The sequence below is a fragment of the Dermacentor variabilis genome, chromosome 5 (assembly GCF_050947875.1).
Source record: "Dermacentor variabilis isolate Ectoservices chromosome 5, ASM5094787v1, whole genome shotgun sequence".
NCBI classification, from domain to species: Eukaryota; Metazoa; Arthropoda; class Arachnida; order Ixodida; family Ixodidae; genus Dermacentor; species Dermacentor variabilis.
The window spans coordinates 73,661,603-73,689,010 of NC_134572.1; the positions used below are offsets into that span (position 1 = coordinate 73,661,603).

The 27,408-nt window shown below is 44.5% G+C and overlaps 1 protein-coding gene across 1 annotated transcript; it reads right to left on the reverse strand.

Moving 5' to 3' along the window:
* Nucleotides 1–27,189, reverse strand: LOC142583569 (solute carrier organic anion transporter family member 4A1-like). The gene is made up of 13 exons (XM_075694056.1): nt 27,109–27,189; nt 25,795–26,139; nt 24,334–24,603; nt 20,828–20,930; nt 19,495–19,594; nt 18,226–18,347; nt 15,014–15,355; nt 13,365–13,454; nt 10,125–10,323; nt 7,257–7,413; nt 5,262–5,529; nt 1,547–1,749; nt 1–326 (listed from the first exon to the last, which is right to left on the reverse strand). Exons 2-13 carry the CDS (start codon nt 26,122–26,124, stop codon nt 126–128), a joined length of 2,385 nt encoding a protein of 794 aa, XP_075550171.1. The 5' UTR covers nt 26,125–26,139; nt 27,109–27,189; the 3' UTR covers nt 1–125.
* Between the last annotated feature and the right edge of the window lie 219 nt (nt 27,190–27,408).

Sequence of the window (27,408 nt, forward strand, 5' to 3'; positions counted from 1 at the left end):
ATAAATTATCTGTTTCGCTTTATTTCCGTGACAACCCGTGCTTGCTATAGCGTCTGTCATGCGGCTCGTCTTAGTCCCTGGAGTTCGCGCTCTCATGATGTTCCCTGCGGCCACCATCGCCCTCCTCACTTCAAGTCACCGCCGTCGCCGTCATGACCGCGGTCGCCGTCATTGCCGCGGTCACCGTCATTACCGCGGTCACCGTCATTACCGCCGTCGTCCTCATAACCGCGGTCACCCTTGGCGAGGCCGTCCGGAGAGCCAGTTCGCTCCTTGTCGGCCCCTTGCTCGCCTTCCGCTTCTGTCACTCCAGCCGTCGCGGTATCCTGCTGGCGAAGTGTGTCGGCGTGTTGAAACAATCAACGCGCTGGTTTTGACTATGGCAACTTGACGTGAAAAACGGCGGAAAGACACGAACACAGAAATGCCGCTTTTCGACATGTGCAACCTTTATGTCATTTTTTGCACACTGACGCGATTATGTGATGGGGCGCATGCGTTACAAATACCGCATATATCGGTTGGGGTTCTCTTGATAATAGACATTCGGTAGTATAGCGCTCCTCTTTGTCGGTCCGCAAATTACGCTTTGTTAACATACTCAGCATACAAAAGGAGCTAGCCCAATTACAGTCCAATGACCGAACTCATTGGATGTCAGAGCATTACGCGCATGCAAATGCTAAACAGAATGGAGGTGAGGTGCGATGCAAGTGACAATACGTGACTGACAATTTCCAGGAAACAAAGCCGCCTGGACATGTCCGGCATGGCAACGCTGCCAGTACAGCACGGAGAAACAAGTTGCGCAATGCGTTGTATGTGACTTGTTCAGTTTTTCAAGCTTCCGCGACCGTTGTAGCACGTCCTCCTATAGAGCACGTGTCGAGATCGGTGACTCTGTTCACTGCGGTAACGTCAAAAAGTCCGTTTCCTGGTTGCAAAGAGCGATCCTCTGGATTAAATGCATGCTAGCGTCACACGGGTTGCAAACGTGTGTTACACGTTAATAACAAAGGTATTCCATGCGTTTTTCGTGCACGGAGTTTCTCAGCGTTAGCTCGACCAATTCACGCCTCAATATAATCGTGATGATGTCATTGCCAAAGAGAAAGCCCTTTAAGAGATTCGTCTGCATGTGCGTTTGTCACGAAAATCCAGTTTCATTTAAGTCTTTCTTAAAGAAGAAAACACTTGACAGCTTTGCATGCTTTAAAACCAGTTGCAGTTATAACAGGCGGCAGTAGTCTTTCTGGCCGAAAATATTCTTCTGTACAATGAAATGAAATGAGTGTAACCACCTGCGGCGTATTTTTCTCTTTTTCATTATTTTTGTACACTTTATCATTCCCCTTAGCACTGCTACATATTTCAATTTTCCGTGCGAAATCATACACATGTCATCACAGCGGCCATTTAAATCGCAGGAAAAATAAAGGCATTTCCGGGAACGGTGCAGTAGTGACACTGAATACTTGACTAATTTATCGGGGGGATTGTCACCACGCGTGCTCGCCCGCAGTTGAGAAGTAGACGCTGCGCATGCCTCTGACTTGGTGCTCAGCGATGCGCAGAAGAAGAACATAATGGAGGCCGACTTGACGACGATCATGACGCGGAACAGGTTGACGCCCATCGCGCTGTTTTCGTAGATGGCGCAGGCGCCCCTGCCACCGGTGCACGTCAATTGCCACAAGATGCAGCTGCGGTCGATCAAGTAGCCAAATACTATGGGACCGGGAATGGTACCTGCGAAACGACGAGCCAATACCACGCACCTTCTCAGGTACCTTCAGGAACCACGCTCTCGACAATACTAACATTATAAAACACTAATCTTTATCTGAGGTTGCGTTACAAAAAGGAAAAGCTCGTATGATATTGCGAATTACGTGTCGAGACTGCGAACTGCTAACGAGGCACGCTGTAGTGGTGAACTCCGGGTTAATTTTGCCCACCTGGGTTTGTTTACCGTGCATCTAAATCTGGAGTACACGAACGTGCTTTCAATTGAACGCGGCCTCTAGCATGGACAACGATGCAGCGGAGGCGAGCGCCACCTGGAAGTGTTTCAAGGAAGCGGGCACGTCGCTCCGTGGACTCTGAGATATGTACGCGCCGGCGTGTGCAAATGGCGGATACCGTCTCCGGTCTGCGCATTGTAGAAATGCTTGAAAAGGGATTTGTTTGAGTTTTCGCGTAGCAGAATTATGTTTTCTGGTATATTCAAATTACAATCCGAGAGATATCATGTCTCTAGATTGTGTGTAAGTCACTGTTTACCATTTCTCTACGTATTTTAGCTTCAGAAATTCAATTATTTCAGTGAATTTCTTGCAGCACATGAACGGTCTGGCTATGTGTGGTTCGGTTTTTTTTTGTTTGTACTACGCCGGACGGCGACACCGTATTCTCTGCGACACGGGCTCCTTGACGCTATCGCGTTAACATTATGCACACTAATTCTTAAGCTATGAGCCCTTCCGTTCTTGCCCACTGTACTTAGCCAGCAAAAATGACAATAGCGAGTAGCAGGAGTGCATTAAAACAGAAGCCATAAAAACCATAGAACACAAATATTAGTCTTAAGGCGTTAGGCGCCTTTCTTTTATCCGGTAACGTAAGAAAAGTCACTTTCCAAACACCTAAACAAAGTTACCAGCAAGCTTTTTGTTCTGACGTAGCAGTCTTGTAAAGCATGTGACCGTAAGATTTTTGCAGCAGCAGACTCGCTGCTGTTATCGCAAGGTTATGTTATGGCTGCTTCAAATGTAGTCGATTTTCGTTATTCAAAGAAATCGCAGTATTTTGCCTGCGATAAGATGGATCTGAGAACTACCTCTGGCTACGTCTATCTGCCCTTTTTTCTTTCCTTCGCTGATTCCTTCTTAACTTACTTTCGTTCTAATCTTCTTGCCTTCTCTGTATATGGTCACATTTACATCCCTCAGACATTAGGGTTACAAATACCAAAAGATTGAGTTGATCCCTTCCTCACAATGCATGAATACTTTGCAGAGTACTGCCCATTCTCGGGTGTAACAGATATTTCTGTACCTAACCCAACGTGAAAACCAAACCAATGTCACCTAAACCTTTTTCTTTAATGAAATATAAAAGTAGGCCGCATGACACTCTATGCAGACGTCAATTGGTTATACATTTGCGTTAAGATATCTCGATATCTGTGCAATGCTTAATAAAATTTGATTTAATTTAATTTGGAAGTGCCTATGTAAACACATGTGAACAGTCGAATCATTTTCCTCAGTATCCGCAGCACTGATATTGATTAGGCTGATTGCATTTAAAAGAAAAAAGCCTTTAAAATCTAGCCACTGTACCAATTTTTTACAAGAATCCTTGAAAAATGCGAAATTGAGGAAACGTATATACCAAGATTTCAACTCTACCTCCTTAACCAATAATATCGCAATGCTTTATACCACACCTATTACGATATCTAAATGGACAAAATGGATGTATTAGACACAGCTTTCGAGCGTACTAGTAATTCATAAATTGCTTTTCTAATACCATTCTGAAAATTGTATTGATGTCAAGCAATCCCTAAACTCACACTGACACATGTACTGTTTCCCTTTTTCGGATGACCTCTTTTCCCCACTTAACAAATGTTATCGCTCAGCGCAGGACGTGCCCGCAGGTCTCGGAAGTTTCTCGAATGTTATCGATGATTCTTTCTGCTGTCTGTTGTGACCGAAGTTTGCGTAATCTGATTACATGTGCGACGCGAATTGTGTAAAACTTTCTGGCAGACACGCGGGCACCAGCGGTTACTCTGGAACCTCCTATGGCTCATGTATAAAAGCCGATGCGATTGATAGGCAGATCAGACTTCGACGATCGCCGAACGTGTTCGCTGCTATCGCTGTGCTTTGAGTGTAGCTTGCTTTTGTGGGCACAAGTTCGCCCAATAAAAGTTAGTTTCGTCATTCGCAGATTTGCCGCTGTATTATTCAGAGTCACCACTACGTGACAACACATCAGATTTGTCTATCTTATATTGTCTAACATGCAGTTTACAAAACTGCGACAGCCGGTTTTGGTACAGAGTTACAGATCTGGAAAGTTTGTGCTTCATTTTTTTTTCGATACGTATACATTTTCAGCAACCTTACGTACAACGTATGAGGCCCAATATCAAAATTCTACTCCCTAGAGTTCAATTTACCTCTCTCGCGGATACGAATTTCATTCCAATCGATCCAGTGGTTGTCAGATGAGGGATTTTCCGCTTTTTACATGTTTTTGAATACAGGAAGAGGACCGCAGAAAATTAGGTGGGGTAACGAAATTAGAAACTTTGTAGGCGCAAGTAGGAATCAACTAGGGAAATTCATGAGTAATCGGAGATCGCTGGGAGGCGCCTTCGTCTTGCAGTGGACATAAAGAAGGGATGATGATGATGATGATGATGATGATGATGATGATGATGATGATGATGATGATGATGATGATGAATAAGAAAATTGGAGTTTGGCCCGAGCTAAAGCTTCCTCTCAACTTGATTCATCTTACAAACCCTGGGATGCGACCTTTGATTCAAGCACTAATAACATGTCTCCTTCCACCCCATACTCAAAAATGGGGTTCGGCTACAGTTCATCCAAACTCCTCAATGTATAACGGTGCAGTTCCTCCGTTCAAGAACTCACAGCTCTCTAATATGGCACTTGAATGATTCCTAACTTGGAAACTGCAATCAGGCATGCTTTCGGCGTCTATTCTGAGGCACTCACATGAAAGCGCATTGAGCTGTAGGGATTACCTGTCCAGAATCATTTCCGTCGGTTCTCTGATTCGATGTTCGTTCATTAATGCGGCGTCTATCGCATGTCTTACTGTTTCAGATTGTGTACCCTCAGCGTCAACACCTTATTAGCATACAATCATATTAACATCGAAACTTCAGTTACTCCCTGGATCTATAGAGACGCCCGAGTCATACTGATCTTGATGGAAGGTCATTGTGCAGGCCTTTGCTCCAAATGAAAGCTGCAATGAGCTTGAGCATAGTAACTAGTTGGGCTTGTCGTTTAAACATAGTAGAAAGATACAGCCCGGGAACCGGCAGAGACAAAGTAGGCACACAAAGTCGGCACACAGCCTCCTTTGTCTCCGTCAATTCCTGTGCCGTAGCCTTCTACTATGCAATGAGCTCTTGAACGCTGATGAGCTGCTGCCTTAAAGACGCCCCGGTACTGCGCTTCTGCCGTCTGCGCTCGTCGGGAGCTCACCTAGCAATCTTATGAGGACGTAATTGACGCCTATGCCTGTGGACTTGATGTCCTCGTCGAGGGACCGTAGCAGGGCCGTCAGAGCGGGCACAATGAGAAGGAAGGTGAAGAAGAGGGCGATGAATATGGCGATCGCGTAGACGAAGACGAGGCCGCAGTCGGCGTCGCACGGGTCTCGCTTGGCCATGTAGTCGTATCCAGTGCCATTGTTGAACTCACCGGCCATCTGCAGCGTTGGCCCGTTGACGCAGGTGCACTGCGTGTAGAGCTGGGAGGACAACGAGCGTTTACGACGGCATCGTCAGAAAAGGTGCGGACTTCTTGGAAGCGTTCCGCGATTAACGAAGGCGGCGTTCGTGAATTCGGGGCACGACTCGGCAGTGGAGAGTTAGACACGGCGAGAAGAACTAAGGCGCCGCTATGGCTGTTTTTGTCTGCCTTGCGCTTCAATTGCAACGCCGAACAGCAGGTTTGTCAAGGAAACTGAAGAGAAAAGACAGAAAGCTTACATTCTGAAAGCAATGCACTGCCGGCATTATTTTTTTTTTTGAAGGCTGTGTTCACGAAATGTGTAACTCAAATTTCGATAGCTTTTACACTCCTCGGCGGAGTACGTGCGCTTAGCTGGTGCCTCATCACAGGGAGCGTTTTTTACTGGTAGCTATATGAAAATGGAACAAATTAGAATATTGGAGAAGCGCTTACTCGTAGAAGAGGAGTTACCAAAACTCCCTTCTTATTGAAGTGCAAAAGCGCCTTATTTGCGTCCTCTAAATAATACACGCTATACTCTGCGCTTCAGAGAGATAAATCCCGATAATTATTTGCTCTAAAGCGAGGCTTTTCTTTCTCATTCCTTTTTGTGTGTGTGCGTTTCTGCAGCATGTATCGTTTGCAATTCTGTGACAAAACAGAACAAACGTTGCACATAAATTTCCACTCTCTAAGTAACTTTTTTAACGGCGCTTATCCTTTTCTTAACATATCCGGCTTGACTTGTTTCCACGTCTTATTGTACTAGTGGATTGTGTGAAACTCGACATGTTTCCACGCTCCCGCTATTTTCCCTTAAAAGCCACGTCAGCAATGGGTCCGAATAATACTTTTATTATTTTTGTACTGCAATAAACGTCAGTGCAATTTATTTTAGTACGATTTAAAGATTGCTTTGGGTGCCATCGTGGTGACTCAACAAACCACGAGTAGGATTACGCCGGTTCTTGGCATCCCGCAACACAGATTCCTAACCTTTATCGCTCAATAGCTTACTTGGCACGCAATTTTTTTTTACGCAAGCCAATATGCTTCCACATGAGCATTTCACACCAAATCGAAACTATACTCCCTGCACTCTTGCAGCTTAGTCCGCCGTCACTATTCCCTATGAGCTCGGAACGATGGGCTGTTGAAGCGCGTTAAGCAATACTTCACTCCTCACGCATTATTTTGAACATTTGGTTCATGGATGCTTTCAAGTTAATTAAAACTATGTTTGATAAGAAATACTTAGTTTGATCATAATCCGCAACACCTTTTAAGGTGCGAAATGAACGACAGAAAACAAAACAGAAAACTTATGCACACAGCATACATAGCTAGTTATTAACGCAAGACAAGAAGACCGATATAGTCAAATGAATGGAATTTCACTGCACTATTTAAACATTTGGCGATCTTGTATAGGTGATCTTGCTTGTTTGCTCCACCATGTCCATGTCCATATTAGTGTCGTTATTTGAGCAGAATGTCCTTCCACGTTTTCACAAAGAAATGTGCGCAACAAACGTGTGCCGTAGAAAGAGAGCTTACTGCATTTTGTTGCAACTTCACACAATTATTCCTATTTCGTCGCTGCTGCCCCGAGGTATGGAGAACCTAGTTGTGTCTACTTGTACGTTTTTACATGTTCTCTGGGATTGTATTCTTTGGAGACGAAACATTCTTTTTTTCGATGAAGCTGTGTTAAAGCAACCTGCAGAAAGGCCTCCTGCTCACCTTGGTTTTCTTAACTCGCCTCACGTCCGCACAGCCGGCCAGACAGGGCGAGTAGTAAGTGAAGTTGTCCGTACCGCACACAGGGTCGTACACGGCACCCGAGCAGTTGCAGCGAACATTGCAGGCACGCTCCAGGTCGCGGAATGTGAGCTTCTGGCTGCACGCAACACCCGGCATTGCAGCAGCGACGACTTCACGTTGCCTAATCGACCAGCTCAATATACAACTGATAGGTGTGGGATTAAGCGATCGATTTATTTATTTATTTATTTAGTCATCTCTTATTTATTTATTTATTTATTTATTTACATAACTGGGCTGTGACAAGCGCCCTAGCGGGGGGCTTTGGTTTAACTTGGACTACGTGCGAGATTGCACGATTTCAGGGAAACGCAAAAATGCTGGTGATGCCCCCAGTCTAGTCTAAAAGATTTCAATATTTTGCAATGAGTGTTAAAGTTTTGGTTTCGTAGTTCCGAGTCTCAACCGTGCCCAATTAGTATACGCGAGTTGACTGGAGTTCTTTAGATTACTGCTTTTTTTTCTTTTTTTTTTGCTGGACCACATTTGCCCACGGGGCACTGGTGTATGCTACATATGTTACTTTATGAACAAATTCGGTACGTGTACAAGCAACCAAACAATAAACGGCCGGCAAAAAGCATAAATTCGAATTTGAAACACTCCTTTGCTCGTATACAACGCTTCATGGAAGCACGAAACAAAGCCTACAGTCACGACTAAATTTGAAAGAGGTGCAGGCGATTGCTTAGCGCTGAGTTGTATTTGTAAGAACATACCACGGCTTCGGGCATATTATTCCATCTAGAAATGATGAATGAACAGAAAAAAAAGACAATGTGCGGCAGAAAAACTCGCGAACTTGTGCTATGCTTTTGTCGAGTAACATACATGGGGGGTTTTAGGTAAGTATGCCGGTCGATGGTTCTACCTCTCCAGAGTTACTTTGATTCTCAGCCAAACTAACGCAGTGTTTGTGAACATCGCACCACAATATTCCAGGATTGTAAGAGGACAAGTTGCAGTTGATTATTGGGTACACAGTTTTGATACCGCTGAAGAGTTCGCCGATTTCATTCCCGGAACCGGTGACCGCGTACATTAATCGGGGTTCCATAAAGCAGTGCCCGAAAAGATGCGGGCTGAAGAAGCTCGGATCGGCAAACATAGTTCCCGAGTCTTTCCTTATAGCCCGGTGTGAAGCTTTCTGACTAAAAAGTTCATGAATTATTTACAGTAGAGTAAGGTAACCTTATTACACGGCAGACTGCTGTATTGCAATTAGGACGTGCGAATTGAGTGCTTAGAAGCAATGCTTGTATTCGTGAAGATCTCTCTTACGCTACTTATGCAAGACAGAGCAATCACGAGAACATGGAGAGGAATTGATTAACGGAAGACGAAAAAAAAATGAGTCTTATCGCCGGGTATTTTCCGCCCAAATTTAAGAATTGTTTTACGTATACGAGCGCTTCCTCAGTGGCTGACATTCGTGTGACCTTCATTTGTAACAGCGATCCACGTGATCGACACTCAATGCCCCGAACATAGGTAGCAGAAATTTCGTGACCACTGGCTCAGTTCTAGATGACGTATTCTGGGGAGTGCACCAGATGAACTTCGATAACAAATATGTCTACTCGGTAAACAAGTTGTACAGGCGTCATTACTTATTAAACATGCACATTGTAACGTGCTTCAGCATTACGACACTCATAGAAATATGCTAGTCAGACTGCAGTACCTCTTTTTTTTTTTACTCCCTCGAGCTTTTTTTTTTCATTTATTTATTTCACGCTGCTGACTTTTCCGTTAGCTGACGTCACCAACCCAGGAGATGCAGCAAGCTGTAGCCTCGACAGTGAGCTCTTCTCGTCCTTGCCCGTTAGGCCTATCACTTCTAACGCCCCAGAAATCACGTGCTATTTGCCGACATGTTGTTACCCAATATTTACTTTACGGTAAGAATGACCAATGATGTCTGCCAAAATTAAAGTACACGAGCAGCTACATTCCGCCGCCTTCAGAATGCGGCCGCGGCGGCTACAGAGTGAAGCGGTTAGGGAGTGAATAAGTAACATCATTGCAAAACTTTGCACCATTAAAAGTGAAAATTTCTACAGTATTCACCAATAAACATTATGTGGAACGCATTGTTCGTTCGACGAAGATTCTATATTGTATAGATTCTTTCCACTTGACGTAGTGGAAGCAACCTGTTCTCTCCGCACTTGCATCAAAACGTATGTCTGCCACTATTACATCAATATACCGTTATTATTACGCTTACATTCTTGCACTTCTATCATTTTTTGATGGTAACCGTTTTTCACCGCGTTATCACTGTTATAGATTTGTCGCGCGGCGCAAGACGCGCATGTCATGCTGTCACGTTCCTCCTTTACGTAGCGCCTCGACGCCCTGGTATCCAAAAGATGGCGACCACGACGCCGTCAACGGAAACCATCTATTAGATGAATCAAGTTCTGTGCGCGCTAATTTGACTCGGGAGTTACCACAGAAGAGCGTGACGAGATATGCACTGTTTTGTGAGCTTATACTGCGCTATGGAGACGACACCGAAGTAGGTGAAGACGGTACGAACGCAGATTACCTATACCGTAGAAATCTACCTCGATGTCTCGTCCCTAGAGCAGTTAAAGTTCACAAAAAAAAATGTCTTACTAACTAGCCTCCCGACATACTCTCGTCGACAATACATTCTTTTTTTTTCCTTTCTTTTTTTCTTTAGACTTTACTGCGAAAAATAGAAGTGCTCGGCCGGGGTGGATGGCGCGCCAGCCAAGCCATCGCGATAAGCGGCGCATCTCGCCCGGGCGAACTTACGTGTCGCCCGAGGTGGAGAGATTGACGAGCGCGCTGTACTTGCTGGGACAGGTCTGCAGGAAGACGAACAGCGTGAACCAGGGGACGAACGCAAGGATGGCGCAGTACCGCACGATGGTCGCCGACGACACGTTCAGCTTGGTGATGACGTAACCGCCCAGCAGGGTTCCACCGCACGCGCTCGGCACCGCCACCATGCCTGCGGTAAAACCATACGCGATGCCCCCGTTTTCACAGCGATATATATATATATATATATATATATATATATATATATATATATATATATATATATATATATATATATATATATATATATATATGCGGAAGTTCCGCGACTGGTTTAGCGTGGCAGTGAAGGCAGATGTGGTGAAGGCAGCGCGTGGTCGACATCAAACGCAAGGCAACAACGCGTGTCCGGGCTCCGAATTTGGCTTTTATTGTTACGTCCGCATTTATTATAACGCACACAATAATACGTATACATCGGACACAATTGGCATTAATATACAGTGATGCGCATTAGATGAATAATCTGTGAGTAGGCCTTTTGCAAGACCCTTTCTAAAATTGTAACAAATACACCTAAGCTGTAAATTGCACGAAATTTGTCCGTTTTAGATGCTCTAACGGATGAACTTTACAGAACTACTATTTTGTTTTGTTTTGTGCTTTTATTTTGTGCAGAGAGACGTATTTGCAAATTATATGCTTCTGTATTTTTCGATCTTACCAATTTCCGGCACTACTCGTATTTGCAAACAAATACAGGCTTAAATCAAAACACCGTTTCAGCAGTCACTATGATTCGTATGTCTCTCTAAAATGCAACGAATTTCATCTCATAAAAGCATTTCAGCATTTTGCATGCACTTGGATAGGTGGCATTGGACCAGGCGGCATAGGAGTGCTTTGCAAAAGTCCTATTCGCAGGATAGAGATGTATTTCATAGCTACGTATCCCACAATAATTTTGTCGCTATACATGCATTATTAGGTACCGTTTACGGAATTGCTACATCTTCTTTTATTGCCGAGTTATAGAGTTGGAAAAGGGATAGCTCTGTCTTTCGAAATTTAGCAATCTTCAGCAATATTTCTTAAAACATTGACGGCCTAAAGTAGACTTTTCTCTACGTCATTCGCGGAACATTTTTTAGCTTCGTCCGTTATATACAACAAACTTCATCAAATGTGGTGTAGTGGTTGTCGGGAAAAACAATTTCTTCAGTGTCATTTGTTTAAATAGAATCTCCTGAGCTAAAGCTTCCTCTTAAACCGCCGCGCGAACTGCAAGCGCCTTGCCAAAGACGCCTGTTTCAATGGTGTTCCATATTGAGAATAGAAAAATTTAACGCCAGTGCTTAGGCTGTAACGACAGGGATATGCAGTGAATGAATTGTCCGTAACTTCTTTTATTATCTTTAAAGAAGCATATTTTCACCGGAACTTTGCTGAGTCGTAATATTACACCCACTTATGCTTTAATTTTTACCTTGCTTTTGTTTTCGGAACTCTGCAGACAATAGGTTTTTTTAGAATATACAAATTCAATAATTATACACATGACGATTGTTACATAGCAAGCATCGTCTAGATTTTGGGACACGCCTGCTCTAAATGGTCGATATTTGTATAGTGAAAATCTTCTTATTCCTTTATTAGTTGGCGAAAAAAAAAACGAAAAAGAAAGCTCCATGGTCCGAGTAGGCGTTTCGTGAGTACTGCAATAATGAAACCCCAGAGCGATTTTGCAGCACTATTGTGCCAAATTGTATTTCACTCTAGTAAGTTTGTTTTATGGATCTCCACGCTTATTTACATACGCATTGAATAAAAACTGCTTGTTAGGCCACATCCTGGCGCCAATCAAGTCCTCCCAAGTACGCCGGGACACTTCTTTAGATATTTATCAAACGTAGGTGAGCGACATGGTGTGCAGTCGTTAGGTCACTTATTGGAACCGCACGTGGCCAAATCAAGGTACAGATACATAAATACGCAAATACGTCAGTACATAAATGCACGTATAAATTACAATTTCCCTGAAATAATCCAAGGACTGAGGCTACTTCCCCTCGAGCAGCTTGCTGGGAAAGCCACCCGGCGATTGCCAGCATGAGTGCGCACGAGGAAATTCGGAATGTGCTCACAAGATTTGCAGCAGGTGCAACATAATGGAGATATGCAACATCTCGCGCACTGTGGAAATCGCTGTTACGCAAAGCACCTTGCAGGTAGGTAGCTGCATGGCTATCCACCACCGCGTGGCAATCTGCGAAGCGTGTTCAGAAAAACCGACACGTTTGTATAAAGAAAGCTAACATATGTGTGCGTAACGCGAGCGTGTGTCTCTTACGTCAGCAGTAGGGCGACAACGATGACTGCTGAGGCCGCCGCGACCATGGAATTTTCGTCCCCCGGCAAAGAAACGTTGCAACCTCTTCCACTAATACTTCGGGCGATCCCGAAGGCGGTACAACGTGGGAGAAATTGTGCCGGTATCGCTCTTGTAAATGTTGCGTTGCTATGGGGCGTTACGCAGACGCCAGTTGTCTCAAAGCGCTAGTCGGCCTTGGGACAGGAGGAATATGCGCGCCTCTGTGGCCTAACTGGCTTTGGTGTTGGCGCGCCATGAGGCCATATCGACTAATTAACGACCCATTTCATTGAGCCTTCTTATTTATTTCTCGAGTTTACTTACTGTCCCGGATGCTGTTATTGCTGATATTTACCACTCGGCACGTAGCGTCCAAGCAATGACAGCGCCAATGAGGAAACACAAGAGGAATGAGCTACTGGCTCAATCTCACCTACGAGACGAGACAGGAACCTACCTACCTACCGGTAAGTGCTTGGTACTAGACAGATAATGCTTAACCTCAAAACACTTGGTGTAGGTACAAAAGAGCCTTGTACTGAAAATACTATAGATAACCGTAGAGTACTACACGTGACCGTCATTTCAGTGTCACTGCTACGCAATAGCAGCCGAACCTTTAAAGATACCGTGCACAATCAGCGGTAGAAGTAGGGACATACCATCTCGGGTTATTAAGCTATTAGTTGCATATCTGCTTTTGTTCGTTAGTTACAATCACTATACGTGCTGAAAACGTTTTAGAGTTCAAATATTTCCTTTATTCTCCCCTTAACCCGTGTAAACGCTCCGTGTACACACATAGTGTCACTTGGTCTCTACACAATACGTGAAATATCTACGATGACGCCAGTACGCACCTAAAAGACTTGAGGCCCGGGTAGAAGAGATGCCGAACATGGCAATGAAGATCTTTGTCGCAAATCCTGTAAGTCCTGACGCGATCATGGCTGAAATAAGGTGGGAGAATTGTGTAAAGGCTGACAGTGAGATACCGTTCAGATTGAATTATCGCGGGACCATAATTTGATCTACACTATCTATGCAACTAGCATTAAGACAAACCAGGTGAAATACGTTTCCAAAGCGTTTCCGGACATAACACCACTGAACATCACCACGACCTGTTTACAACGTGCGAAATTTATGTAGCTCTGTTGGTCGAAATTCTTACTAAATTTGTCAGCCGCTGTCATCGTGCAAAACAAAGCTGACGGCCTGGCGACGTCAGATGCGACATGCATGAAAAAAGTAAAAAAATACGCCCGTTCAGCATCTGCGTTACTCCCACGAAATGTAGTGCGAAGAACTACGTATGCATGAGCCAAATGAGCTTGTTTGTAATGAACACAAGCGATACGAATGGCAAATCGAGCAAATAAAAATTTCCTTCTTTATTATTTTTTTTTCATTTTTATTCACACTTTGTTCTCAATCACAAACATCTCCCGCTGCATACGCACAGCTCTAAGCTTTTGTAGGGGGCAAAAGCTTCGCAGCTTAATTCGCTTAAGGCACGCAACCATGCCAGGACTCCGCATTACACACGCGCCCTTTCGCTTCATTGCTTTTGACAGAGGCTGTATATTGAGCTCGCCGTGTCCAGATAAATGGAAAGTCAAGAGGCTAATTGAAGTCGCTCTGCGAAAGCCATGTTCTCCATTGCTATATCTTCGCGCTCTATTAGGGCGTCCTTTTATAGCTGCACCAAAATTTTACAAATTGCCTAAGGTAGATAGCGAAATTCTAACCACCGATTTGGCGGCTATTACTAATACGAGAAATTGAGATGCTTATTTTAATAACTAAGATAATTATGCTAATTAAATTTCCGATTAATTATTTTGCGGCACATATTTGAATCTACAAAATGCCACCAGTGAGTTCGCAAGGCACATCCACTTGGAACGAATCCTCTGAACTGCACCTGTTTTTAGAAAACGCTGTTTTATGCATTTAAGCACAAAAGTAACTGGGACAGCAATGCATTTCGTCTGACATTTCGAAAATTCACAGCTCTAAACTGGTGCAGCGAAGATAATTTTTTTCAAGTAGATACACCTCGCGAACTCACTAGATCCAATTCGTAGATTAAATATGCGCCGCAAAATAATTAAAAGCTTAATTAGCGTAAATATGGTAATTATTCTATGACGCATTTTTATTTCTCGTTCAAGTAATGGGCGCCTCAACGAATAGGTTACATCAAGGGTTAGAATTGCACTATCTGCCACAGGCAACATTTAAAAATTTGTTTCAGGTAAAAAAAAAAGCAAAGTGTACCCTGAACTACGAGACATACACTGTCATCCGGAACATCGATGTAGCATTCCTCCGAATTCAAATTTCGGTAAACCGCTTCAATAAAAACAAGCTAAAATAGTATGCAGTGATAGGCGACTGTTATTTATTTATCCTGCCACATTTTATAGCTCTTTATCGTGCCTTATCTGCTTATCTATTATTTTTTGTCGTATTTTCTCTAGGTAAAGCAAGCACGGAAACTTACTCTCTGCCGCCGCAGCCATCGTCAAGAACACGAAGGTGGGGTTGAACATGAGCCTCTTGACGTGTTTTAAGAGGCTCCGTTCCGACTGGTCCGGAGACAGAGCGCCTGCGGTCTGCGAACCAGGCGTCACTTGTCCTTCTGGCAAGGCCTTGTGTTCTGATGAACGCCGAGATCCCTTTCCAGAACGAGCTCCGGACGCAGGCTCAGCGTCGGGATTTGGATAAACCTGGCCATCCGGCGCAGGCAGGGCTGGTTCTGCATTCTTGGGAGCTTCTACAGCGTGGGTGGGCGTCGTCTTCTTTTTCTGTAACTCGGACAGGTCCCTCGCCCTCTGCTGGGCAGCTGGGCAACGGGTGCGGACACAAAATTAAAGCGGGGAAAAGCGAAGCCCTCGTTTTAAGCGACAAGCGAAGTCCTCGCGTTTGCGAAATGACGTCACTAGCTGGGTTCCCGTAGAATTCTTGTATGCGTTCCGCCTAGACGGAGTAGTGTTGCAGCACCTGTTTTTGTTTTTTTGTCTGTTTGTTTGTTTGTTTGTTTTTTCGCCGCTCGAGCCCCTGTTTGACAATACGCGCTCACGTGCGTTGAAAGCACCGACTGCTGCCGGGAATCCAGTTTCATGGCTGCATTACCGCTCGCCGTGCAGCCTTCCCGCAAGTTAACAGTCAGTTGTGCGTCGCGTTGGTGCGCATCGCGTCGGTTGGCAAAGTTTACCTGATTATTTTCTGTTCGAACTCGCATTTTTATCATTACTGATTTCGATTCTCAGTGCCGTGGAGTTCCGGATATGACTGGGGCGCTCCGCATCAAGTGCCCAAACCGGGTGATAAAACAGAAAGCGTACTTTTAGATACCCTGTGCCTTTCTTTCACTTGTACTACAGGTACCTTTTTTGTGAAGCATCACGGCAGGCCTGAGACCTGAGCAGTTTCCCAACTGTGAACACTGCTTGGATACAAAGCATCTCATGTACGTTTAGCCATCTGCCTTCCTGCGTATGGGCGCATTGTAGGCACGCCGTGCACTGTAATTAAACACGTATTTGAGTGTTACATATATGCCTCGTTCAATGACATTTGAAGATTCGCCCAACACCTCTCGTAAGGTAGCATACTATAGTTAGATAAAATAATCTAACATAGTTAGATAAAAGTAATAAGTACACGAGAGAATAAGTAATCAATTATTTTATCAGAAATCACCATCTCTTTCAGCTAGTTTTTCTTTTATCGGTAAACGTCTACAAGTGTAGCTACCGACGGTGACGCGGAATGAACGAGCCCGCACTGCCATAGCCGGCGTCGCTGTGATGAGCGCGCCTCCTGGAAGTACGAAGAGTTGCTCTTCTGCATAACTTTAGATCCTCCGTAAAGCAAGATGGCAGACTCACGAGCGACTGTTCTCTGTAGAGGGTAGCATATACAGACACACTAGTTAAGGAGGGCGCGCTTAGTGGTGCCATCTCAAGGCCGTTTGCAACGTGACATTGCGTAAATATAATCAGAATTCCGCAGAAAAGACCACCAATACACTGCCCTCGTGCCTTTATGGACTCGTGGTATATTTATGCCAAATATTCGTCTAGACGAATACGTAAAGTGATTCTGAGGGGCGCCCTGACATTTCCCGTGGAACTTGTGACCCTACAAATCCCACTGCTCCTGCTTGTAATTTCATGCGTGCTGGCGCCCTTGTAAGACGTAAAAAGTTTTCCTAACGATTTTCTACAGTTCAATGTCTTGGCTTCAGAATGATTAAGAATCGCAGTCCTTGAGAAAAATTTCGCTGGTTATCGTACTGAACATCTCCTGCTTATAAAAATGTAAACAAATGGACATCGCCAGCACTGAGCTTCCACTCCGAATAGCAGGGAAAGAAAGCTAGAGAGAAATAAGGAGCGCATCTTCACGTATAAGGCGTCATGACGGTGAGTTGGAAGTTGAGGCCTCCCATGTGCTGAACGCAGTAGACCTCAGAGAGGCGATGACAATTGTCCACAAGGTTCTTGAAGTTGGTCGCAGTACGCGATTCGGAATCCTAGTCTCGTCTCTAAGAATGCGTAACCCTGTAACGCAGTTAGTAAGCCGAGACGAACATTCCCGAAAGGCAGAGACTATTTCTTGATTGCCTATATACACAGCGATGCTTAAGGGTGCTTTCATACATTCACGCACAAGATGTGTTCCCGTACTCTTTTTCTCGCATTTTTCATGCTATTGCTACATCATTTTTCTACGACAAAACGGCGTGGAATATCCTTGCGTTGTTAATTCTCAACAAACTTTTCAAATTCTTGTATTAGGGCCGAGAACGTATTTGATGCAGATTAAGTGTAACAGGACGCTGCAACCACTGCAGTGATCTTGCCTGGGCGGCACAACATGTAGAACTGAACCATTTTTTTTTTTTCAAGTCTCCACTGAATTTGTGGCATATGTCAGACAAGCGAAAGCATTAGCTCATTAGTGTAGCTCAACATGCATCCAATATTGAATTATGATGGTCAGACCATAACTTCCGAAATCCTGTTGTGAAAAAAGAAGTCTAGACCGCTACAAACAATATACTGGTCCCATGTGTAATACATGTAGCCATTTCGAAACAAAAACGCTAACCTTTTTATCTGTAGAAGATCATCGCTGCGTCCCACCTACCGAAGGCCAACTACAGCGAAATTTCAGTTTGGCCAGTATGGCACAGCAGTCTCGGCAAAGTTGCAGGGCTGGTAATTGTCTTTTCTTATTTTACAGCATGTAAATAGCCCAAGCAGATGACGTGTGCACTTGATAGTTAGCAGATATGACCTAAGTTCCAGCTCATCACTTCCGAGATTGTTCAATGCACCATAGTCAGCCGTGGGGTGCGCATTATCTTCTAGGCCGTGCTAGTAGGAACGACGCGTTCCGAGTACCAACTCATGCGTCACTTCCGCCTAAACGGTCATTTCCTTCCGGCGTCGTTTCTCGTTTTTGTTTTTTCAGTTTCTATATAAAAAAGCGACTTCCTTTGCGAATTTTTTCTGACGCATCCACTCGTATTTCAAACGTGAAAATTTGCACAGAGGGTACTACTTTACATTTGTCGTCTATGAAACAACGCCTTTTACGCCGCCCAAAATTTTGTTAATGTTAGCATTTGACACAGCTAGCGCGCTGTGTCAAGAGAAGCTTGCGACGAGCAAGAGACACTGCATTATGTTATGTCGTGCGTACTTGGCAGGAACCTGGGAAAGCTGGCCATAGGAAAGGCGGTGAGGAATGCGGTGATGGAGGCTCCCAAGAATCCAAGCCACCAGGCGCCAACCCAGGTGTTGCTTGTAGAGGATATGCCTAGCCTGAAAATAAAGGTTGGCTTTACGCTGTCTGCTAGCATAACGCTGCAATTCATTTCTCTAAAGCTGAAGTTTGCTCATGAAATGGCGGTCTACTTCAGCGATAATCTTCTGGACCAACTTGCGGCGATGTGTACCCAGCAGCTTCTTAACCAACGTACGAATTCAAGACATTCGCAAATATATCTAGAGGTGAGCAGCAGTGTCGTAATTGAATTGAATTTACGTGGTGAACGAAGAGCCGCTTATGACTTAATTTGGACGTCCGGAATTGGTTACAACGTCACATGACTTTCTACATCGGCGTATTCACTTTGGTGGTATTCACAGCGCACATATACTTGCGGTCTCCTCATTTCCTTAAATTGGTGTGCGCCGAGAAACAACATTAAAATGAACAACGAACAACTCGCCCAATATTCGAGAATTCCGGCATATTTTTCAGCCATTATTACTATTTAAACGCGTTCTGCGAGCACCACGACAACTCGAAAATGTCAGAGCCACTCATGATACTAGATATCAAACAGGGCAGTCAATTTATGGTATATGAAGTGAAATAAAAAGGCATATTATAATAATACATCCTGTATATATGCCCATGTATCTGTTTATCGTAAACTCTCGAAATTAACGCTCGAAGCATAGTCTATGACGTAAGTTACCACTGAACGCTAGAAGTGGAGGCACTTATGCCCTTAAGTATAAGTTTCCTGCGCCAGCGACCAAATGCCTCTGACGCCTTCTTCTTATGTGTGCCATACCTTATACGATTCTTGCCGTGTCGATACTGCGAGAATGCCTTTAAACCCAATGTTCGCAGTAGAATTTCAATCCTTATGCTACGCGCGAAACGCTGCTCAGATAACATCAGATGAATTCATCAAATAACTTATTTCTGCGTGCAAATATAATCCGGTGCTCTCTTGTCCCTGTGCCACGGTATATAACCCGCAAATGCAGGAATTACGCAGCATTTGTAATATTTTAGGTTGCTAATTTGCGAGTTGCCATCGGTGGCACATGTCCATTTACAGGTGGCCTCATTCATGCTTATCATGAGTCGCTGGGCACATGCACATTTAACAAGTTTAGCAATCGTCTACGTCAGCACTTGAGAACAACATGCGAAAACACTTGGTGCACTTACTGTGAAGAGTCGAGCGTTATGTCCGTGTATTTTGAAAGGAAGAATGCTCCAAGCAGAAAGCCCATAGCGGGTCCCAGGACGGATGTAGCGTAAAATATACCTGCGACAGCACACAGCACAATTCTGTTTTTCTTTTTCATCGCCCAGCTTCATAAATCTTAATACTCGCAATATTATCGCGAATTAAATAGCGAGGTACCACCGATCAACATATAAAACGCGAAATGTGGGGTCCGTGCAGATCATATAATGGCTACAGCATCAAACACACCATTTGTTTTGTGTAAATTAAACCAAACTCTAAATATAGAGGGGTAATGCTTAGACTCATGTGAGAAACGGTATAGTGTTTGCAGTCGTTTCCAGTTATTCGGTGCATTTTCTAGAGCTAATCTTAATCATGCAAAATTTTATATATTCGTTTAATAGCATCATTTGTATCTGAAAAGTCCTAGAGAGTGCTAAGAAACACCTAATGAAGTTCTTTCTATTACGATGTATTTTGCGTGGTTCTTTTTTCTGGGATCCGAAGAAAGCACGCGAGTATTAAAAAAAATTACTTAAAGGCGCTCTTGCCCGTGAGAAAGGTAGGGATCTAAATCGTGCTTTCAATCGTAAAAAAAAATCCGACGAGTGCGCTTTCGTCTTTTTTTTTTTTTCATACCTCGTGAGTTCTGTTTGGAGCCCGCAAAAAGAACGTAATAAAAACTTCATTGGGTGCTTCGGAGCGTGCTCTATATCAAATGCGGCTTATGCACTAAAACTAATATTTAATGGTTTGCATAAATGAACCTAACTGATTAGGTTACTAAATGTCCTTCAACATATAGCATCAGTAATTCGAGACGACCAGCAGTAATGCATCATTGGTTTCATTTGTCATGGTGTACCAATCTATTTTTAATGTTTGATACTACATACATAAGTCACCAGGTAGATGTGTTAGCTTCTACGAGCGACTCCTACACATCAGAACAAGCCAACAAATCAGTCTTTATATAACGTACAACGTCGTCAATGAAACAATTGGCTCGAACACGTAAACACTCCCGTTTCCCAATTCTTTCCCCTCAGTGAAGTGGGGGCTGCTACCACGCGACTGCTGCGTTACGAGTAAACTGCGAGCTGGTGTCAGCAATTGAGTGCAGGTGTTTCTGTGGTCACTAAAATCTTGAATACGTTAGCTATATAATTTATAGATGAACCACGGCGTTTGTTTCCAGAGTAGTGACGTCACGTGTTAAATTTGAACAACCCACGGACTCAAAGGCAGACGCCGGCCACAGGTAATGTTTCCCGCGTGATCGTGCGGGTCCCAGCCTGTATTAATTACCCATGTAGAGAGATGCCTTGTCAGTCGGTGTATTCTGGTCCAGGTAGGCCACGCCCAGGGTGAAGAACGGCGACGAACCCACGCCGTGCAGTGCGTGCCCAACCTAAGCAAGAGAAAAAAAAAGGACGAGTAATGCTTCGTATTGCGCTATCATTAACGCCTTGTAAGTTTGTTATTGGGGGACGAACTCAAAAAGCTTTTGTTTCGTGGGATGTCTCTGGCATAGGTTGGTCACCTTCGGTAACGTGAAGCCCACTATATCAGGACTGGTAGACGCCTCTATTTACGAACAGTTCTGGTGCGCAAAGTCTGTCTAGATCAGGTACCAAAGAGTGTTATGTAACTGATTACCAGAAATTTTGCATCCTTAGTAGCAACGCATGCAAACTAACGCACCTTAACAAGTGTGTTTCATGTAACTCGTGCCAAAGATTTTTTTAAAAAGGTCGTTAAGCGCGAGTGAATGCAACCAACGGCATATAGCTGGCCGTCATGTGGCGCTCTCTAGAGTATTTATTTTATTCCGCTTAATTAGTACATTACCCAAGATGAATTGCACAAAATTTCTGATATTCACTTTAGGCCCGACTGCGCTGCGTTGCGTTGTAAAGGAGGTTCAAAAACGACCGATCCAATTTTTCGTAGCAACTTACACGCTGCGTGGCGATATTTTTTTTCGGCATTTAAAGAAAGCCCGAGAAATATGAAATAAAAACACGTGACGGCGCTCATGCGCTATCATATTGCAGCGCTCTCAATCGCGGTTCGTGCGAAAGAACCGTGTGCGCGGGCTGTGGCGAACTGAGCGGCCGCGGCAATAGGCATTAGAGAGTTTTAGTTTAGGGGACGCAAGCGGGATTGCGTACGCAAGAAGTAGGGGCCACGGTACTGCACATGCGCAGAACCGTCTGCGCATGCGCAGTACCGTCGCCCCTAGTTCTTGCGTACGCAAGCCGATTGCGTCCCCTAAACTAAATCTCTCTATTGGCTTCACTGTGCGTCGGCATCTTTGGCGGTGGCACACGGAAAGGAAGCGCCGTCGTCACTGATAAGCAATAGGCTCGAAGCACTGTTAAGAGCGCTGCAATACGATAGGGCACGATCGCAGTCGCATGGTTCTATTGCATATTTCGCTGGCTTTCTTTGACGCCGAAAAAGAAAATCGCCAGGCCAGCGTGTGCCTTGCCATAAAAAAATGGGATCGGTCGTTTCTGAACCCATTCCACGACACAGCGAAACGCACTTTTTATTTATTTATTTATTTATTTATTTATTTATTTATTTATTTATTTATTTATTTATACATACTGCAGCCCGTTAGGGCTATGGCAGGAGTGGGTTTACATGCGAAGAAAAGTGATTATGATATGGAGAAACAAGAACATAGAAATATAAAGATGTGAAGGAACTATACATCAGCAATAGCATTTGCAAAATTGAGAAATGGGTAACAAACGACATATAAAAATCTGAAGGAACTATACATCCGCAATAGCATTTAAAAATTGAGAAATCGGTAACAAACGAACTTCGGCAGGTAACAAATTCCACTGTTCAATCATGCGGGGAAAAAAACTGTATTTGAAAGTGTTAGTGCGTGGATGGAGTGGTCTGATATTAGAGGCGTGATAAGCTCTAGTTGAAGTCGGGCAAGCAGGCATTAAAAGGGAGGGATCTGATAGGTGACAAAGAGAGTTCTTATAAGAATAGAAAATCTTCAGAGATTCTATGTGCCGCCGCCTAGAAAGAAACTGGAGGCTTAATTCCGTAAGACTTAAGATTAAAAATTTTACATGTCCCCTTAGTTAATGAGCTTATTAAACGGAAGATAAAAATTCTCCAAGAAGCGCCACATGACGGCAAACCACATGCCGCTGGTCTCATTGAGCAGTGGCTAAACACCTTTATTTAAATCCTTGAAATTTTTTTTGAAATTTGAGATTTATTGCATATATGAAGCAGGCACATTTAGGCATGAAATACATACAGAAAGAGGTCTCATAGTCAAAGACTGTAAGGGCGAGACCCCATGTTACTACTTACAACAGGAAAATAAGATATGTTATTACAGCAAACGGGAAATTGCTGCATACATGATTAAACTAGGAGAAAAATGCGTAATAAAGAATGAAACATAGTTATGAAAGAAAATAAAGAGAAAGAAAAACAAAGATAAATAAAATATATAAAAAGTCAATACAGAAATTTCAATAACGCGTGCAACTCGAATATATATGAACTAATGGCAGACTATTCTTTAAGCTTAGTGGGTAAGGCATTCCCTAGTGAAGCTGAGGCAAAATTAGCGGTGAATTTTTCGTACTTAGTTCTTGGTTTAGGCAATAAGAAGTTGTTCCGCGAAGCGAATCTCGCAGAAACGACATAGGAGAAGTTGGCACACGTTGTGTGAAACACTCTGTATACGTGACCGTTAAGTTATATCTAAGCTAACAAGCCACAAACACGTCCGTAAAATTTGCGAGGAAGCCACACAAAAGGCCGAACTACATAAAGTGCACAGTAAAAGGCACATCTCACCAAATAAAATGCCCGGAAAACGCGAACCACCATCCTATTAAGCGTTTGTACCGTTTGAATGCAGTATCGACTTGTTTTGTCTATTCTTTGTTTTTGTTTTTCTCTCAAACTAGAAAATTGTGGAACAGCCTTGCTAGCATGCGTGAAAGATCTAGCTAGCCTTTTCTTTCTCTTTCTTCTAAATGTTGCTGTCATTTTAACGCTACCGCGCTAAGGGTCCCATGTTGCAGAAAATGTGGCGTCGGTGTTGGCGTCGGCGCTGGCGCGGGAGGCGATGTCCGTATCAGACAAGTCATATCGAACCATGTATTTCAGTCCACGCAGGCCCTCCCCGAGGCGTATAGGAGTTACTTAACGAATTGAATTTCTCAAAGTAAAATGTATAAAAAATTCGTAAAGTACGACTTACACGCAATCTACACGCATGATAGCTTCGGACTGTAATTTTAATGTACGTGAAAAAGCATTTTAGTTACGTGGAAACTCAAACACAAACCCCTTTTCCAGCTACCACTTGGCGTCTATCTCAATAGGAGTGAAGCGCCCCATTCAGTTCCTTGCAACACCATCCACATGGCGCTCGCTTCTGCACGTTTGCTGCAGTGGCGGCGGCCGCCATGAGGGAAACAAAAAAAGGAACCAGAAAGCTCGCCTTCGTACATAGCGTTCCCCGCCAGTGTTTCCAGGAAAACATTACAGACACATAAGCTGCATTCACCTGCGAGCGTGAGAAGCAGTCAGGGATCTTTAAACGCTATCGCGTTCCACTCTTAAAAGCTACACTTAAGCGTCCTCCAAATCTATTTTTTCGCTTAGTTCTCCAACCCTGTACTTCATCCTTATGTTACAGCTCCTCCTGCTACATGTTGATATGCTAACATATTGGTGTGCTACAAATGCCAGTCATACTTATAAATGAATCCCCCCCCCCCCGCCGCCCCAAAAGAAAAGCTCCCACAAAGACGCACCATAAAGAAGTACTTGTAGTTGCTGATGCTGTGGGACGCCGAGGCACCGGCACACTTTCCGGGCCCCTGCTCGGGACAGACCTCGGAGCCGCCCGCGTCGAACAATATGTACTGCGGCGCGAGAAAGTGCGGCGAGCAGAACACCATCGAGCCGGCTGACATGACGAGCGCCCCGATGCCCATTATGACCGGCTTGTGACCCACGCCGCCGTGGTAGCTCACCGGCGTCACCATGATGCATGACGCCACGTTGAACATGCTCTGTATCAACTGCAACGCAATGGCACTACCTGGTGAAGGCGCGCGTTTCTGTTTTTCTTTCTTGCTGCACGTCACAATTATTCTGAGCTATCCACTGCTATGTTCTTGCTCCAATTTCGCGTCAAGATTGCATTTCTATAGCAAGGATTGTTAGCAGTTAATGATGACACCACAAGCGGTGCACTAGGAGGGAAAAATCCATTTTTTTTTCCTTGCGAAACAGAACGGAGCAACGAAACTCTGAACAGAGCAACGATAAGGGTAAAACTTGTTTTCTTTGTGATGTTCGGGGAAAGACGCAACTCTCTGTGCTGCAAGTTTTTCCACGTGTTCTTTTCAACATATCGCTGTTCTAGGTGCCTCTTCTTTATTTTAAGTATGTTTTCTGGCACTCATAAGGAACGATTCTCAACAAAAGCACTTTCTTTAGATGCTTTTCTAAGCGTGTTTTAAGAGCCATTAAAACAAGATGTCCAATCACAGCGCATGCTTCCTCCTTTCGTATATTTATATCATTCCCTGTACCCGCCGCAGCAGTAGCTTAGTGGTTATAGCGCTGTGCGGCCAAGGTTTTGTTCGATGAACGCAAAATGAAAAAAAAAATGTTAATAAAGAAACGTCCGTGTATTTAGAGGTGTATACGTTAAACAACACCGAGTAGTCAAAACAATTATGGAACCCCCGCTACGGCGTGCCTCATAAATTGACCGTGGTTATGGCACATAAAACCTCGGAGTTTCAATTAATAGCTTTTTCCAGTCTATCGCATTTTTAACCAATAAACTGAATACGAGACCATAGGACACAAAACAGTATAGCATGTCTAAAGCGAATCAGTTCCATGGAAGCCCACAAAGCGTAGGAAGATACATAAACAAGAAAGTGACACCGACCCGAATGTAGCACACAACTACTAAGCATACCCACACGAGTTTCCGAGAAAGAAAGCATCACATTTAAAGCGAAATGCGTCCCAGTCTGCGGATCGAACCCGGTACCAACGCTTTTTCGGGGTGATCGGTCTGCCATTAGAGCTAAACGGGAGCCTAACCAATCACAGAAGCGAGGCCGAATTAATCGCGAGAAAAAACTACAGGGACAATATGGCAAATCAGATCCGCGGTAGTTTTCGACGAAAATTTTTTTTTTCTTTTTGTGCATGCTTAATTTTTCTACGATTTGCAGCAGCGCGTCGCTTACGCCGGCTTCGACGCCGAGCAGCTGAAATCGTTTCTCGATAGTCGGGGTCACAACGGACACCAGGCCGTTGACGACGAAGCCTTGCGTCATGCCCAGGACGCAGAGGAAAACGAGGTAGCACCTCGGCGTGCGCCAGCTCTGGAGGAAGCCCGGGTACATGCCCAACAGGCCACAGTACACATCGTGGTCGGGGACCGACGCGCCAACCGCAGGTTCGCCAGGCACCTCATCGGGCTTGGGCGGCGTGGTCTTGACCCCCTGCGGCTCCCACGCGCCGAGCGACGAGACGGACAACTCCGAAGACTTCTGGTCATTCTCGAAGGATGGCATTGTCTCCGGACAGCCCTGCGTGGGTAACACGCCTATGCGGGTCAGTGGCTTCGGCGTTGTACCGCTGAGGACGCAGGTTGGAACCCGGCCGCGGCGGCCGTGTTTTCGTGGAGGCGAAACGCTAAAACGCTTGCGCACTTAGTGCACGTCCGTGAATTGCGGGAGGTCAGATATAATCAGGAATCCCGCACTATTCGCGTGCCTCATAATTAAATCGTTGTTTTGGTATGTATCACCCCACAATTTTTTTTAGACCTCCGTGGGATGACAGCTGGAGTCACAAGTGTGCCCGTTCTTATAAGCGACATATCTTCAAATGTGGTTGAATAGTACAATGTCACTGTGGCACGATACACTTCAGACGCTAAGCGCTAAATTGTACCCACCAGATTAACCCCTCTAAATTATGAGCAGTAGAAAATAAATTCACGCTTGAATATCTTCGTTAGCATGCTAACGAACTAGTCCTTGAATCACTTGTCCTGCAGAATTATTGTGCGCGAGAAACTGCAGGAAATAAGTGAGAGAAAGTTGGTGGCGCGACGCTGGACGTCGTCGCGACCGCGAGTTCACGCACCGGGTTCTCTGCTCTTGCAGTTGCCGAGCACGCAACGTATTAAAGCTATCTTTTCTCCCACAAACAATGCACAGCTTTATTCGCGGTAAAAGTGGTAGTCTTATAAATGGCCATCAGTTTAGCGTCTGTACACGGCCTGGAACGTGGCTTGAGAGAAGTCAAGCCGTAGAAAATCAGGATGCGTAGTGGCAAGCAGCAGATTCTTATTACTACTGCCAGAAGAGAGCTTGTCAAAACTCGCTTTTAAGGAAACAGAATATTGGCTCTTTACTGCATCGTGATTAACTGACATTGCGCGGCAGTCATGAGCACCGCTCTACAAAGGGTGACGACCTGTACTTCTTTGATGGATTTACAAGACAGTACAACGACTACACAGGCAGAATTCGACGCTTGGATTTACTTACGTGCGCGTAGAATACCGTGAGAGCACCGTCGAAGGATGGTTATGGCGTTCGTGAGAAAGCGCACGTGAGCCTTCACGTGCCTTTCCGAGTTCTTCTTCGTCGGTTTTTTTTCTATTACTCTGTAAGCCAGGTAAAAAAACTCGTAATACGTCATCTCAAACAGAGACTGTTTTGAGCTGAGACTGCGATCTGGCTCGAAAGAATGTCTCGCCACAAACCTCCAGTATTATCTTATCTTGACCTCCCACGGACCTGTCTGCGTAGGTTGGAAAGCAGCGCTGCAATCAATCATTCTCGTCT